General features: G+C 39.9%; 1 protein-coding gene across 1 annotated transcript in view; it reads right to left on the bottom strand.

Moving 5' to 3' along the window:
- Positions 1-616: 616 nt before the first annotated feature.
- Positions 617-16960, bottom strand: part of LOC117332647 (nucleoporin 88-like) — a 69805-nt gene continuing 53461 nt past the window's right edge. The window contains exons 13-15 of the mRNA XM_033891637.1: positions 15450-15576; positions 4147-4262; positions 617-1845 (exon numbers count right to left, since the gene is read on the bottom strand). Of these exons, the coding sequence (XP_033747528.1) occupies positions 1782-1845; positions 4147-4262; positions 15450-15576 (307 nt within the window). The 3' untranslated portion in view covers positions 617-1781. The remainder of the gene's footprint in view (positions 1846-4146; positions 4263-15449; positions 15577-16960) is intronic.

Here is a 16960-nt window from a genome sequence, read left to right as displayed (position 1 = left end):
ATAGTACAATAGATCAACATTGTCTAACAAATGGTAAACTGTTGGTGAATTCAAATTCTGAAATGTGAGTAAGGGATGTCCATGTATAGATTAAAAGTACAATGCAGGTTTGTTTACGACAGTACATATATTTTGCGAGAAATTAAATTCAACCCCTAGTTAACCGAAAAACTTGAACTTGGCCCAATCCATTAACAAATTCCAACTAACAGTAAACTTAAGTTGAAATTCTGAATCTGAAATGTTCTTTTGGATGGTTATATATAGATACAAGGATATTCAAGGTTCCCTTATGATAACTCTTTTAATTTGAGAATTTTTTTGTGCTCCGAGTTTGACAGAAATGTATTATGGCAGAAAAGTAATACGGCTGTCAATGTTAGCAACTCTGTTGCATGGTTAATTGGTTATGACTTTAAATTTTTTTGAAAAACTTGTATTATTATTTTTTTTGCCAAACTGGAATGAATTCTATCACATATCGTAAGTATGTTACTGTCTTGGTTCAGAAAGAGATGATTTTGGGGTAAAAATGACATTTGATACATGTATATGATTTGCAATGCATCAATATCTACAGATGTCTATAATGTATACAGGGTGTCCATACTGTGGATTTTTTTTTTTTTTTTGAGAAAATATTGAAATTTTAGTGAATTTTGGAGTTTGCATAAAACTCTGAGCAGGAAAGGCAAGACATAGAATTACAAGTAATTCTTGTTGAATACTGGTAAAAAATTATCTGACACAAGATTTAGATTAACCATAAACTACAGATTTGTTTCAGAAATCACAATCAAATTTATTTATTTCAAAAACATACTTCCACATCAACAAGACATGATCACTATCTATTAAAATAAACATCAGATTCAAATCAGTTTGTCAACAATATTACCTGTTTTACATAAATAGAAACAAACAATATAGTCCAGGCCTTGAAAACAATGTTGCTCTTCTGTTTTACTCCCTCCCCAATTCTTTCCATTCATCTCCCTCACTGCCCTTCCATTCTCCTCCCTCAATGCCTAGGCATCACGTGCACACTTCCTTTCCATTCACCTTCCTTGCTGCCTAACTATATTGCCCTTCCATTCTTCTCCCTCAAGAGCTTAGGTGTCGCCCTTCCATTTACCTCCCTTGCTGCCTAGGTATTACTTTTCCATTCACCTCCCTTGCTGCCAAACTATTGCCCTTTCATTCTCCTCCCTCAGAGCCTAGGTCTCGCCCTTCCATTCACCTCCCTTGCTGCCTAGGTATTGCCCTTCCAATCCCCTCCCTCAACATCAAGGTAGTATCAAAAATTATAACCAGTGTCGGACAGAGTGAAGAAATAACTAGTTATATCAATGATATACAGTGAAACAACACACTATAAAAAAAACTTGATATTTTTTATGTAGTATTGTACGATTCATTATGACATCACAAGAAACATTGTCATGACCTGGTGGTGAAAATATTTTACTGCACCCATAATGATGGTGACAGCTTTTGGCCTGATGTTTGAAAAGCTACCGTCAGCATGTCCTGTGAAGGAACACCACATATCACAATCCAGTCACATTTCACATCAAGCTCAGAGGGTACCAGCTAGCTGGACAATGGTCAGTTTGCCACAGACACCGACTTTTCCCTCATAGCACCTACAATGGTTATCAGCACTGCTGATCCAACTTTCATCTGTTGCAAAGACTGGTCAACAGCTAGATGGTCAACTGGGTCACCACTTGTGTCCACACTGATTGATCACCTGACTTTCGAGATGTTGAGAGAGAAGGTCACACTCCTACGTCCAACTTGAGCTGGTTGATCCTGTGCAGCATGTTAGACAGATCTTCACCCCTATAACAGAGAAATATACAATGTATCTTGATGCACATCATCAGAATTTCTGAATTAGGGAGTACAGTCGAACCTGTCTATAAAGGACACCTAAGGGACAAGACAAAAGTGTCCTTTATAGAGAGGTGTCCTTTATATAGAGGTTCAACGAGTTATGTCCCTTATAAACGAAGAAACAAACCAAAGTCTGTTTATAGTACACTATATGTCTCCTGATTTATTATATTTAAACACTTAAACTAATGAATAAAAGACAAATAATTAAAGATAAATGCTTAATTAATTTTCAATCATTCATCTGACACAAAAATTGAAGTTGATATTTTTAATAATTTATATTAAGCCTATAGTTTCAAAACAAATCTTCACAATATCATACTATACTGAATATCTATTCAGACAAATACTCAACATAGTAAAAAAGTAAAGGTAATTCTTGTCATAGTAAAACAATTTTCATTAATCCTCAATATTTTGGAAAACAAATATGTTTGAAATATCTTTTCTATTACAACATTAACTCTTTATAAATGAAAGTGCATTTTCCTCTGATAATTATAATCCGTAAGCATCTATTTTGAGACATATTTTCTGAAATCCATGTAGGGATTTAATTTAATAAATACCGTTTTCTGGTTCAGTCAATTAGGGCAAATTTGTTGCAAATAAACTGGTTTAGGTTTGGGTTTATGGTTTAAACCTGGTTTTCAAAACGGTTTGTAAACTAAAACTAGTTTGCTCTTGAGAAACAAATGCGAAATTCTAGTTTTCAATATGGTGTCTTTGGGAGAGCAGTATTTGAAACGTTAATACCTCCTGAACGCACAAAAATCCCCCGAATCCCAAATTATGTTGAAGACATACTTCCACAATTCAATGCAATGACGGGGAAACGCATGCAGTTCTAGCAGACTTTCTTTCAAACACAAGGGAAAACTGTCATACCAATGGGAAAACAATTATTATATTTATAATTTATATTTTATTTGTCCAGTCAAATGACACTACAAGCCATAGCTGGCAAGTTTGGAGCACGTAGCGCACTTCAAGAGCACATTCTGCATGTGTGTTGACAACATTCGCCATCTTGTTTTCAGAAACGAAACCTTCCAAACCACAACCGGTGGTGGTTTGAATGGTTTAATAAACTAGTTTAGGTTTATCAGAAACAAATGAATGAACCGGTTTCAGTTTAAATGTGGTTTGAAACTGGTTTACTCAACAAATGGAAAGTTTACAGAACCGGTTCGAAACTAAAACTGGTTTTAGGAGAACAAATTCGCCCTTAGTATAGTGTATACAAAGACACTCGGAACTCTTCAGCTGTTCTTAATATGTTACGTAGTCGTATTCCGAGGAGTTCCGAGTGTGAAAAATGGCGGCTTATAACCATGTGCCTGCCCTGTCAGATTTGCATACGGTTGATTTTGTAAGTAAAACAATTATGACAGACATAACTATTGCTTTGTCCCTCTTTTGTTGGTCCTGATAATGATTTAATTACCCCCTGACCATTCTTGTTGTCTAGGCTATGGTTGAATGGCTAAGCTTAGCTGTCACCGGTGGGGTTGAGTAAACAAACACCTCTGCCGATGGCGATCGGTCACTCTCTTGTAATTACTGCCCATTGTTACAGCAACTTACAGGTAACAGGACAATTAGTGACTGATGAAGTGGCTTCCTAAGTTAGCATTGCTGCCAGGGGAGTTGAGTAATTAATGCTCTGCTTGTTATTTAGAAACGTTTTACACACAAATATCAACACGGTTATGGTTTCACGTGTCCGTTATACGGAATTTTTAACAACTTTACGGACAAAAATAAGTGTCCGCTGTCCGCATAAGGAAGGTGTCCGCTATATACATGATATTTATATAGTGATTTTCATTGGGGATTCCTGGAAGTGTCCGTTATAGACAGGTGTCCGCTATATAAGGGTGTCCGCTATTACAAGTTTGACTGTAGTTAATTATGACTAAGCCACAGACTAACATTCCCTAACTTCCATAATGTACAGTATGGCCACCCCCAAACACTCTCATTCCTGTAATTTACACTGTGCCCACCGCCAAACACCCTCATTCCTGTATTTACACTGTGCACACCCCAAACATCCTCATTCCTGTAATTTACACCGTGCACACCCCCAAACACCCTCATTCCTGTAATTTACACTGTGCCCACCCCCAAACACCCTCATTTCTGTAATTTACACTGTGCCCACCCCAAACACCCTCAACCCTGTAATGTACTAATCAAAGTTACCAAGCCATCCCTCCCACCCCGCCAATGTATACTTACTCCTGCTGTAGGACGGTACGTATCTGTGAGACTTGTGAGTTTTTGAGAGAGTGACTGGCCGCCGCCCCTTGGCTCTTCTTAATCTGTCGTGTCTGGTATTCATGTTTTGTTCTCAGCTGAAAAATAAAATCACAAAACAAACATCACTACAACATGACTTTTCCTGATATCTTTTAATACTAAATCAAAATTTTAAAATTAAGAAATATTTTGAACATGTAATAAAGGATTTAAGTGGTCAGCGATGGAAGCAGTTTGTACAGTGAAACCTGTACAATGTGACCTATGTGATCCAATGGCTGCAAAAGACAGGGTGTAAAAATCACATTTCTTTTTTTCCTTGAGAGATCATGATACCCATCAATGAAAGATCATCAACTGTTGATAGCATCTAGGGACAAAGGGAGGTAATTCATACAAAAGATTATGTCCAGAAGCCTGTGAGTATTTAGCAATACTTTGAAACAGCCTAGTTGTCCATGAGATACGACACAACTCCAGACTACTCAGAGGTCAGATTAGACAGGTTGACAACTCGGGAAACGTTATTTGAACAGCCTAGTTGTCTGTGAGACAGATTACTTTGGGATCAGATTAGACAGGTTATGTTGTAACACCTCAGATTATGAAGGAGAATATCAATCAGTGATCATAAGTTAACAATCTTACTTGTTAGAGGTTCTAGAAAGTTGTTCAGAATCTACTGTTTAGTATTTTATATCAACCAATCAACTATTAAGGCTTTGACCTTTGACCTATGGTCATGTGATTCTGTTTCATTACATCAACTCTGATCAATAACGTTGTAACAAAATACTTACAAGTTTGAGAGAGCTTGACCTTGTCAATGACCTTTATCTTATACTGATCAGTATTTCTTCACATTTTGTAATAGAAGAACTAGTATTAATAAAATATGTTTGCCCTCATTTGAAGGAGAGACAATGTTACCTGATGAAGGAGAGACACGTTACCGGCCTGATGAAGGAGAGACAACATTACCTGATGAAGGAGAGACAACGTTACCTGATGAAGGAGAGACAACGTTACCTGATGAAGGAGAGACAACGTTACCTGATGAAAGAGAGACAATGTTACCTGATGAAGGAGAGACAATGTTACCTGATGAAGGAGAGACAATGTTACCTGATGAAGGAGAGACAACATTACCTGATGAAGGAGAGACAACATTACCTGATGAAGGAGATACAATGTTACCTGATGAAGGAGAGACAACGTTACCTGATGAAGGAGAGACAATGTTACCTGATGAAAGAGAGACAATGTTACCTGATGAAGGAGAGACAATGTTACCTGATGAAGGAGAGACAATGTTACCTGATGAAGGAGTCAACATTACCTGATGAAGAAGAGACAACGTTACCTGATGAAGGAGAGACAATGTTACCTGATGAAGGAGAGACAACATTACCTGATGAAGGAGAGACAACGTTACCTGATGAAGGAGAGACAATGTTACCTGATGAAGGAGAGACAATGTTACCTGATGAAGGAGAGACAACGTTACCTGATGAAGGAGAGACAATGTTACCTGATGAAGGAGAGACAATGTTACCTGATGAAGGAGAGACAACATTACCTGATGAAGGAGAGTCAACGTTACCTGATGAAGGAAAGACAACATTACCTGATGAAGGAGAGACAACGTTACCTGATGAAGGAGAGACAATGTTACCTGATGAAGGAGAGACAATGTTACCTGATGAAGGAGAGACAACATTACCTGATGAAGGAGAGTCAACATTACCTGATGAAGGAGAGACAACATTACCTGATGAAGGAGAGACAACATTACCTGATGAAGGAGAGACAACGTTACCTGATGAAAGAGAGACAATGTTACCTGATGAAGGAGAGACAAAGTTACCTGATGAAGGAGAGACAATGTTACCTGATGAAGGAGAGACAACATTACCTGATGAAGGAGTCAACATTACCTGATGAAGGAGAGACAATGTTACCTGATGAAGGAGAGACAACATTACATGATGAAGGAGAGACAACATTACCTGATGAAGGAGAGACAATGTTACCTGATGAAGGAGAGACAATGTTACCTGATGAAGGAGAGACAACATTACCTGATGAAGGAGAGACAACGTTACCTGATGAAGGAGAGACAACATTACCTGATGAAGGAGACAACGTTACCTGATGAAGGAGAGACAACATTACCTGATGAAGGAGAGACAACATTACCCGATGAAGGAGAGACAACGTTACCTGATGAAGGAGAGACAATGTTACCTGATGAAGGAGAGACAACGTTACCTGATGAAGGAGAGACAACGTTACCTGATGAAGGAGAGACAACATTACCTGATGAAGGAGACAACGTTACCTGATGAAGGAGAGACAACATTACCTGATGAAGGAGAGACAAAATTACCTGATGAAGGAGAGACAACATTACCTGATGAAGGAGAGACAACTTTACCTGATGATGGAGAGACAATGTTACCTGATGAAGGAGAGACAATGTTACCTGATGATGGAGAGACAACGTTACCTGATGAAGGAGAGACAACATTACCTGATGAAGGAGAGACAACGTTACCTGATGAAGGAGAGACAACATTACCTGATGAAGGCTCTTTCGATAGTTATCCAGTTGTTCCTCCATAGTCTCTAAATCTTTCTTCATTCCTCGTTCTGCCTCGGACAACACCGGATTACGGGCCTGTAACCGCCGCATCACTGACTCAATTCTGTAACAAAATCAACTCAATTCTGTAACAAAATCAGAGTCCAGTTAATACTCTCCTCATACAACAATCGTTACGGGTCTGTAACCGTCACATCAAAGACTCAATTCTTTAACAAAATCAGAGTCCAGTTAAAATTCTTCTAAAACTTAAGAACTTTTCAATGTTATACAGAGTACACATATTTCCCAGTATTTTTAGTCATATCCGTCTAAAACCCACGTTTGGACATCTAACCTATGGAGGACTCATGTCCCTCTGTTGGGACACAACTAAATTATAGAGAACCTGTGTCCCTCTGTTGGGAGACCACTAACTTATGGAGGACTTATGTCCCTCTGTTGGGACACCAATAACCTATGGAGGACCTGTGTCCCTCTGTTGGGACACCACCAATAACCTAGGGAGGACCTGTGTTACTCTGTTAGGACAACTTACCTATGGAGGACCCTGTCCTGGGGAGCCAGCTAGGGGTGGGGGCCGCCATGCTAAAACAGGCAGTGATCACTGCTATGGAGAATGGACTCATGTTCCTTAGTTGGGACACAAATCTAGCCTGCAGAGGATAGGCTTATGTCCCTCTGATGGGGTACAATACTAACCTGTGGAGGACTTGTGTCCCTCTGATGGGGTACAATACTAGCCTGTGGAGGACTAATGTACCTCTGATGGGGTACAATACTAACCTGTGGAGGACTTGTGTCCCTCTGATGGGGTACAATACTAACCTGTGGAGGACTAATGTACCTCTGATGGGGGCACAGTACAGTACTAACCTGTGGAGGACTTGTGTCCCTCTGATGGGGTACAATACTAGCCCGTGGAGGACTAATGTCCCTCTGATGGGGTACAATACTAACCTGTGGAGGACTAATGTCCCTCTGATGGGGTACAATACTAACCTGTGGAGGACTAATGTACCTCTGATGGGGGCACAGTACAGTACTAACCTGTGGAGGACTTGTGTCCCTCTGATGGGGTACAATACTAGCCCGTGGAGGACTAATGTCCCTCTGATGGGGTACAATACTAACCTGTGGAGGACTAATGTCCCTCTGATGGGGTACAATACTAACCTGTGGAGGACTAATGTCCCTCTGATGGGGTACAATACTAACCTGTGGAGGACTAATGTCCCTTTGATGGGGTACAATACTAACCTGCGGAGAATGGCCTCATGCTCTTCCTGACAGTCATCGTAGCGGATGGCCAGCTCCTGCGCAGACTCGTGGAGTTGGGAACGGGAGACTTCCAGGTCACCAATGTCTCGCTGCTGTTGCTGTTTCAGCTCTGTAAGGATCCTCACCCTGCAAAAAAAAAACAAAATCACACGCTCACATTTATTTAGTTAATATTTGAAAAAATAAATAAAAGATGTTTTTCATGAAAGATTACTTTTGGTCAAGTCAAGAAACTGGCCTACAGAGATTTGCCTCTTATGCAACTTGATCTTGAAATATATATCTCTGTTAAGTTAATGAAACTTATTTCCTGACACTTATTACTATATCAGCGAAACATGTTAAATCACTATAATCTTCAGTAATACCAAATATATTTCACAAGTGTGGCTAATATTTTGATATTTTTCATGAGTGAAAAATATCAAAATGTTAGCCACACAAGAGTTTTTAATGACAAAGATTGGCTTTATAATGTTGGAAACCAGAATTATTATCAGAAACATTTGTGTTTGTGGAGAGTTGCTTTTACTAAAATTACTGAATGTCCAAAATTATCAACGTGTCTAAAAATAATATAAAAAGACATAGTTCATCTCCCTCCTAACCACCGGATCTACTCCCCCCCCCCCCACCGACCACCAGATCTACTGCCCCCCTGACCACCAGATCTACTGCCCCTGACCACCAGATCTACTGCCCCCTCCACCGACCACCAGATCTACTGCCCCCTCCACCGACCACCAGATCTACTGCCCCCCCCCCTGACCACCAGATATACTGCCCCCTGACCACCAGATCTACTGCCCCCCTGACCACCAGATCTACAGCCTCCTGACCACCAGATCTACTGCCCCCCTGACCACCAGATCTACTGCCCCCCCCAGATCTACTGTCCCCTGACCACCAGATCTACTGCCCCCCTGACCACCAGATCTACTGCCCCCCCCCCCCAGATCTACTGCCCCCCTGACCACCAGATCTACTGCCCCCCCCCAGATCTACTGTCCCCTGACCACCAGATCTACTGCCCCCCAGATCTACTGTCCCCTGACCACCAGATCTACTGCCCCCTGGACCACCAGATCTACTGCCCCCCGACCATCAGATCTACTGCCCCCTGACCACCAGATCTACTGCCCCCCCCGACCATCAGATCTACTGCCCCCTGACCACCAGATCTACTGCCCCCCTGACCACCAGATCTACTGCCCCCCGACCATCAGATCTACTGTCCCCCTGACCACCAGATCTACTGCCCCCTGACCATCAGATCTACTGCCCCCTGGACCACCAGATCTACTGCCCCCTGGACCACCAGATAGACTGCCCCCTGGACCACCAGATCTACTGCCCCCCTGACAACCAGATCTACTGCCCCCTGACAACCAGATCTACTGCCCCCCTGACCACCAGATCTATTCCCCCCTGATCACCAGATCTACTGCCCCTGACAACCAGATATATTGCCCCCCTGACCACCAAATCTACTGCCCCCATGACAACCAGATCTACTGCCCCCCTGACAACCAGATCTACTGCCTCCTTGACCATCAGATCTACTGCCCCCTGACAACCAGATCTACTGCCCCCTGACCACCAGATCTATTCCCCCCCTGACCACCAGATCTATTGCCCCCCCCCCCGACCACCAGATATACAGCCCCCCTGACCACTAGATCTACTGCCCCCTGGACCACCAGATCAACTGCCCCCCTGACCACTAGACACAGATTCTTAAGACTATATAATCACTTGCATTGATGTTGAGCTGTTTGTGCCGTTGACAAAGATTCAATGAAGCTTGAAATAATTTCTAACAAACAATTAAATTAAGTCACATGGTTTTAATTGTAACATATGTTTTCAATGTGACATGACAATCCACACATTCATGCCAATTCAATATAAGAATATGCTTTCAAAATTTAATTACAAAGACACACATTGTCTGGACTCTCCAAGAAACATAAGAAAAAAGACAATGTCGTGAATGATGGTAAGCTAAAATATTTTTACCACCAAACTGGGATTCTACATACAATCAGACTTCAATCCACTGTTACAGATAAAATCATTTTCCTTATGTAAACTTTTCCCTAAGGTCCACACCACACTCATTATGCAGGATGAAGTGTCAAAGTTTCATTATCATACAGATGCCGGGATGACAACCTATGGAAACTGTGGACGATATGTAAGGTCACACAATGACCTTTGTCAGGTAAACTTGATTCTCCAAACTTTTATTAGTTGCTAAATGCCAATAACTGAAGTTCAGCTGGAAGTAATTACCGATTCTTTAAACACCCAACAGGAAAAGTGACAAAACTTTAACACTTATACATCCAGGCAATTAAATATTGTCAACTTAGTCATCAAAAAAATAAATAAATAAAAAAAAATAATAAATAAATAAAACTTTTCATAAAATATTTTCTGCATATCATTTGACAGTGTTTTTAATATTTTCTAACATATATACTTTGTTTCTAGCTTTGGGGGTTATAAAAATATCCTGAATAAAATTATAATCTTGGCTAGTTAAGCTAACAAGACTTGACAGTGTGGAGTGTACATCAACATTGGTAATTATCGTTACCATAACTGGAAACCAATCAAGCATGACAGGAGGACTATGTTCACCGCGGCTGACAGAACACCGTACTTTATGATACATAAGCCAATCACTGAACTTGTCACCTGATGGTATTTCCTACTACTGATAGCAGATCTAACTAAATCTTCAGTGTTGATTTGACGATTGTGTCATCAAAATCTTTCCCAGAGTTCATACGGATGATGTCAAACCAAATTCAAGGCCATTTCAAGGCTTTTTCAATGTCTTAATTAAATATCCAAGGCCCATTTTACCCGTCATCTAAGTCACCTTGAGAGCGAACAAGAGAACAAAAAGGGAACTTATAACTATCCACTTGATCAAAATACAACTTGACATGGTAATTATCAACATCTGTAAGGGAGGCCCAAGGTGAAATTCAAGGCTTTTCAAGGCCCAAGGTGAAATTCAAGGCTTTCTCAAGGCCTGTGCTAACACTGTTTCCAGTAGGAGCAAGGATGTTGTGGGGATGCGGTCATTTTGTCTCGCTGAAAATTTGTGAATTAGCAACGGATTCCTTTGCAGGAGTAAACTGACAGCTTTATGAATTTGGTTTAAATAGGGAATACAATAATTCGAATTGTCCATTAACAATCCGGTGGGACTTCGGAGGTTGTTATACAATTCCGTACTGGCTGTGGGTAGAGTACATATACAAACGATGAGACAAGCTGGAAAAAAACTGTAAGGTTATAGTTACACTTTTCCAGGAATTCACTAATAAATGAAAGACTTAACAGACCACAGACCAGGATTCAAGTGTTTCCACAGTTACAAATAAGCCTAAGGTTGTTCAAGGCCAAACAATAAGATTTAACTCTCCAGACTGCATGCATTCAGATCCTCTTTTTGTAAAATAAATAAAAAATCACTTCCATGTCGGCAAATCCAATTGCATGTGAAAAGTAATTCAGCAATATCCACAAAGAATAATAGTTCAGATTGCCATATTAACTGATTCTAATGTATTTTTAATAAATTGATGGTTTTTCATACGAAATTAAAAGGTAAAATCTATTGAATAGTATCAACCCGTGGTTATATAATTTACCCTCTTTTTCCGTCTATGATCAAATGATCCAAACTCGACTCTCCAATCACCAGGCAATAAGTCACGTAAAGTCCTACTTACACCAGAAAAATGATTGACATGTGGCGATCTAGTGTGGCGGACATTAACAAGGGTTTTATTGAATATCACCGGTCAATGAGATGTCCAGAATTATTGGTCAGGTCATCAAGCTGGGCTATTATTGAATATTACTGTCACGCTGTAACGGTCAATGGCCATGGCTGAGTGAATAGTGGACAGGTGGAGTGGTCAGATGACAAATGAACCAATCAACATGTCTCGATTGAATCAATAGTGACTGACCTACACTGGTCAAGTCTGGACACTGGTTGTGCCTCCAGGTAAAGTACTGACCATTTCTCATATAATTGAAGCATTGTAAACTTGATATAGTATAAATCTATAAAGACAAAATTTGACTCACAACAAAATTATTGAAGAAAAAATTTTCAATTCAACATTTTCACCATCAGTAATAGTCATAATGTATGATTAATAATCATATATGTATAAATTTTTTGAAGAAAAAAAACCCCCATGGAACTACTTAAAATTTACGAAAAATGAAAACTACATTTTTCAAATTAATTTTATTTCTTCTGTTTACACAAATAACACAGCCGACCTCAATTTGACCTTGGGCTATTCACATTCTGTGTGTAACAGTAGACAAGTTATGGTATGTCTCTAAGCATCTCTAAACATACCAAAATATAGTAGAGTTACTTCCCTTCACTAGGTAATGCAGACATGTAGCTGTTTAGTGTGATGGGATTGTGAATCAACTGTACACATACAGAATAATATATAGGCAAACGAACTTTAGGTACCTAGAGATGTTTCCTTTTGATTTTCTTTTATTGTTAAATAAATGGCAGATAGTACATGTGCTTAAAAAAAGTTTTTTAAATATTCTTTGAATTTTTTTTGATTTTTTTTTTGTTTTTGTTGTTGTAAACAATTTATAAAGATGGGACTCTCTATAATCCATAAATTACCATGAGAATAAAGGAAAATCGAAGGCTACTCTGCTTTTGAGAATATAAACCGGTAGAAGAATTTTTTCAGCATTTTTAACCTAGTCAAGAATTTTAATGGAGGTGGATGTGTCTCCTGTGTTTGGTGATTATGAAGAAAGTTATACAATTTAAACAAAAAGGAAAGATTTTTTGAGTGTGTTTGAAGCTCATAAAACATTTTGAATTCCAGACAGATAATGCACACATATATGACAGTGACTATCTATATATACAAAACAGGTTTAATACACATACGTAGGTAAACAGTGTATTCAATGGTTTCTACCTCTTTTCTGAGAACTCCCAGTAACCATAAGTCATTATTTCATGTACCAGGTAATTTGAATTAGACTTCTACAAACACTTTTAGTAAGGAAGGTCTGTATGAAGTTTGAGGTTGATCAGCCCAAGGAAACTTGAGTAATGGCATGGAAACTAATTTTCTATTTCAAGTAACAGTGACATTGACCTTTGACCTTCAGGTCTGAAAAGCAATGCCATGCAATCACTTTTGGTAATGAAGGTATATATGAAGTTTGAGTTTCGATAAGCCCAAGGAAACTTAAGTTATGGCACGGATACTAATTTTCTATTTTAAGTAAAAGTGACCTTGACCTTTGACCTTCAGGTCTAAAAAGCAATCCCATGCAATCACTTTTGATAAGGAAGGCCTGTATGAAGTTTGGGGTTGATTAGCCCCAGGAAAGTTGAGTTATCGCTGGTTGTGTCCTTGGGCAAGGTTTCGTAAAAATTATTGTATACCATGAGGATAAATGGAAATGATAGCATTGAAGATGACAAAGTCAAAGCTACTGGTGTGTAGCCGTTTTGAATTTTAGATAATGATATCTCTAACAAGCACATTTGGTCAGAAAGTATTAATAGAGAATCAATTCTTCAACTACAAAACATGATCTATAGATGGAGGCAGCCAGTGACCTTGACCTCTTGATATTTATCTCAACCAAATACAGTACCTTCCACTTAATCGGATAATGCTTAATAGGGTATTTTGTTTAATGGGTTAAAAATTCAAAAACCAAAACTATCAATTTAGAACAGTTGTACAACACTCAAGTTACAATGGCCAAATGAAGCTCATTTCTGTCTAAATGATGACCTTGAACTTTGACCTTCAGATCAGACAAATTTCTCCAGGAAAAAGTTTCAGTTGATGGGCCCGGCAATGATAACCTTGACCTTTAATTAAAACCCGAATAGCCATCCCTATGAAAACACATTTAGTCGAAAAGCAACTCTATGAATTTCAGTCTGATGGGCAAAATATAACCAAGTCACCACATGTAAACTGATTGTCTATGCAAATAATAGTGACCTTGACCTTTGACCTCATACACAATCCTGAGGAACAACTTTTAGCAAGGAAGAACTGAAGCTTAATTTTGATTGGTCTAACATAATGAAGCTATTACAGAGAATTTACCAATTTGTTATTTAAAGTACCAGTGACCTTGACATTTGACCTTCAGCGATAGCAACAGATTTGATATCATGTTCCATACCGACAAGAAATTTGTTTGATCCAGTATTTTCAGTGCAGTTAGTTATACATTACAATAATTCCTAGCACAGAATGATAATATATATTGCAATAAACATGAAATGAACACAGAAAAGTCAGCATGTTTGAATAATTGATTAAATATATTTCGCAGTCTGCCAAACTACATGTTCTACTATACAGAGACATACATCATGGGTGACTACCGAACGGTAGTGTAGGTGATAAGTTTAAACTTAATTGATTATTATGTAAAATGGCCATCATAAATTTTATCTACACGACATTCTGATGACAGTTAAAGCCCGTAGTGACGCTGATTTGTGGAACTCTGCGTCGATGACGCGTGACAGGGATTTGTGCGGGGCTGACATCGATGGCCGCACGCTGACAGGTGCAGCGATGAGAAATACTCATTTGAGTTGGTATTTTATTATCAACCAATCAACTATTAAGGCTTTGACCTTTGACCTATGGTCATGTGATTCTGTTTCATTACATCAACTCTGATCAATAACGTTGTAACAAAATACTTACAAGTTTGAGAGAGCTTGACCTTGTCAATGACCTTTATCTTATACTGATCAGTATTTCTTCACATTTTGTAATAGAAGAACTAGTATTAATACAATATGTTTGCCCTCATTTGAAGGAGAGACAATGTTACCTGATGAAGGAGAGACACGTTACCGGCCTGATGAAGGAGAGACAATGTTACCTGATGAAGGAGAGACAATGTTACCTGATGAAGGAGAGACAACGTTACCTGATGAAGGAGAGACAACGTTACCTGATGAAGGAGAGACAACGTTACCTGATGAAGGAGAGACAACGTTACCTGATGAAGGAGAGACAACGTTACCTGATGAAGGAGAGACAACGTTACCTGATGAAGGAGAGACAACGTTACCTGATGAAGGAGAGACAACATTACCTGATGAAGGAGAGACAACGTTACCTGATGAAGGAGAGACAACATTACCTGATGAAGGAGAGACAACGTTACCTGATGAAGGAGAGACAGCATTACCTGATGAAGGAGAGACAACATTACCTGATGTTGTCACCTGATGAAGGAGAGACAATGTTACCTGATGAAGGAGAGACAACGTTACCTGATGAAGGAGAGACAACATTACCTGATGAAGGAGAGACAATGTTACCTGATGAAGACTCTTTCGGTAGTTATCCAGTTGTTCCTCCATAGTCTCTAAATCTTTTTTCATTCCTCGTTCTGCCTCGGACAACACTGGATTACGGGCCTGTAACCGCCGCATCACTGACTCAATTCTGTAACAAAATCAACTCAATTCTGTAACAAAATCAGAGTCCAGTTAATACTCTCCTCATACAACAATCGTTACGGGTCTGTAACCGTTACATCAAAGACTCAATTCTTTAACAAAATCAGAGTCCAGTTAAAATTCTTCTAAAACTTAAGAACTTTTCAATGTTATACAGAGTACACATATTTCCCAGTATTTTTAGTCATGTCCGTCTAAAACCCACGTTTGGACATCTAACCTATGGAGGATTCACATCCCTCTGTTGGGACACAACTAAATTATAGAGGACCTGTGTCCCTCTGTTGGGAGACCACTAACTTATGGAGGACTTATGTCCCTCTGTTGGGACACCAATAACCTAGGGAGGACCTGTGTCCCTCTGTTGGGACACCACCAATAACCTAGGGAGGACCTGTGTTACTCTGTTAGGACAACTTACCTATGGAGGACCCTGTCCTGGGGAGCCAGCTAGGGGTGGGGGCCGCCATGCTTAAACAGGCAGTGATCACTGCTATGGAGAATGGACTCATGTTCCTTAGTTGGGACACAAATCTAGCCTGCAGAGGATAGGCTTATGTCCCTCTGATGGGGTACAATACTAACCTGTGGAGGACTAATGTCCCTCTGATGGGGTACAATACTAACCTGTGGTGGACTAATGTCCCTCTGATGGGGTACAATACTAACCTGTGGAGGACTAATGTCCCTCTGATAGGGTACAATACTAACCTGTGGAGGACTAATGTCCTTCTGATGGGGCACAGTACTAACCTGTGGAGGAATAATATCCCTCTGATGGGGTACAATACTAACCTGTGGAGGACTAATGTCCCTCTGATGGGGTACAATACTAACCTGTGGAGGACTAATGTCCCTCTGATGGGGTACAATACTAACCTGTGGAGGACTAATGTCCCTCTGATGGGGTACAATGCTAACCTGTGGAGGACTAATATCCCTCTGATGGGGTACAATACTAACCTGTGGAGGACTAATGTCCTTCTGATGGGGCACAGTACTAACCTGTGGAGGACTAATGTCCCTCTGATGGGGTACAATACTAACCTGTGGAGGACTTGTGTCCCTCTGATGGGGGCACAGTACTAACCTGTGGAGGACTAATGTCCCTCTGATGGGGTACAATACTAACCTGTGGAGGACTAATGTCCCTCTGATGGGGTACAATACTAACCTGTGGAGGACTAATGTCCCTCTGATGGGGTACAATACTAACCTGTGGAGGACTAATGTCCCTCTGATGGGGTACAATACTAACCTGTGGAGGACTAATGTCCCTCTGATAGGGTACAATACTAAACTGTGGAGGAATAATGTCCCTCTGATGGGGTACAATACTAACCTGTGGAGGACTCCTGTCCCTCTGATGG

This window comes from Pecten maximus, chromosome 8, assembly GCF_902652985.1.
Source record: "Pecten maximus chromosome 8, xPecMax1.1, whole genome shotgun sequence".
Taxonomy (NCBI): domain Eukaryota; kingdom Metazoa; phylum Mollusca; class Bivalvia; order Pectinida; family Pectinidae; genus Pecten; species Pecten maximus.
The sequence above is the reverse complement of the archived record's forward strand: the minus strand, read 5'-3'. Positions and strand labels throughout refer to the sequence as shown.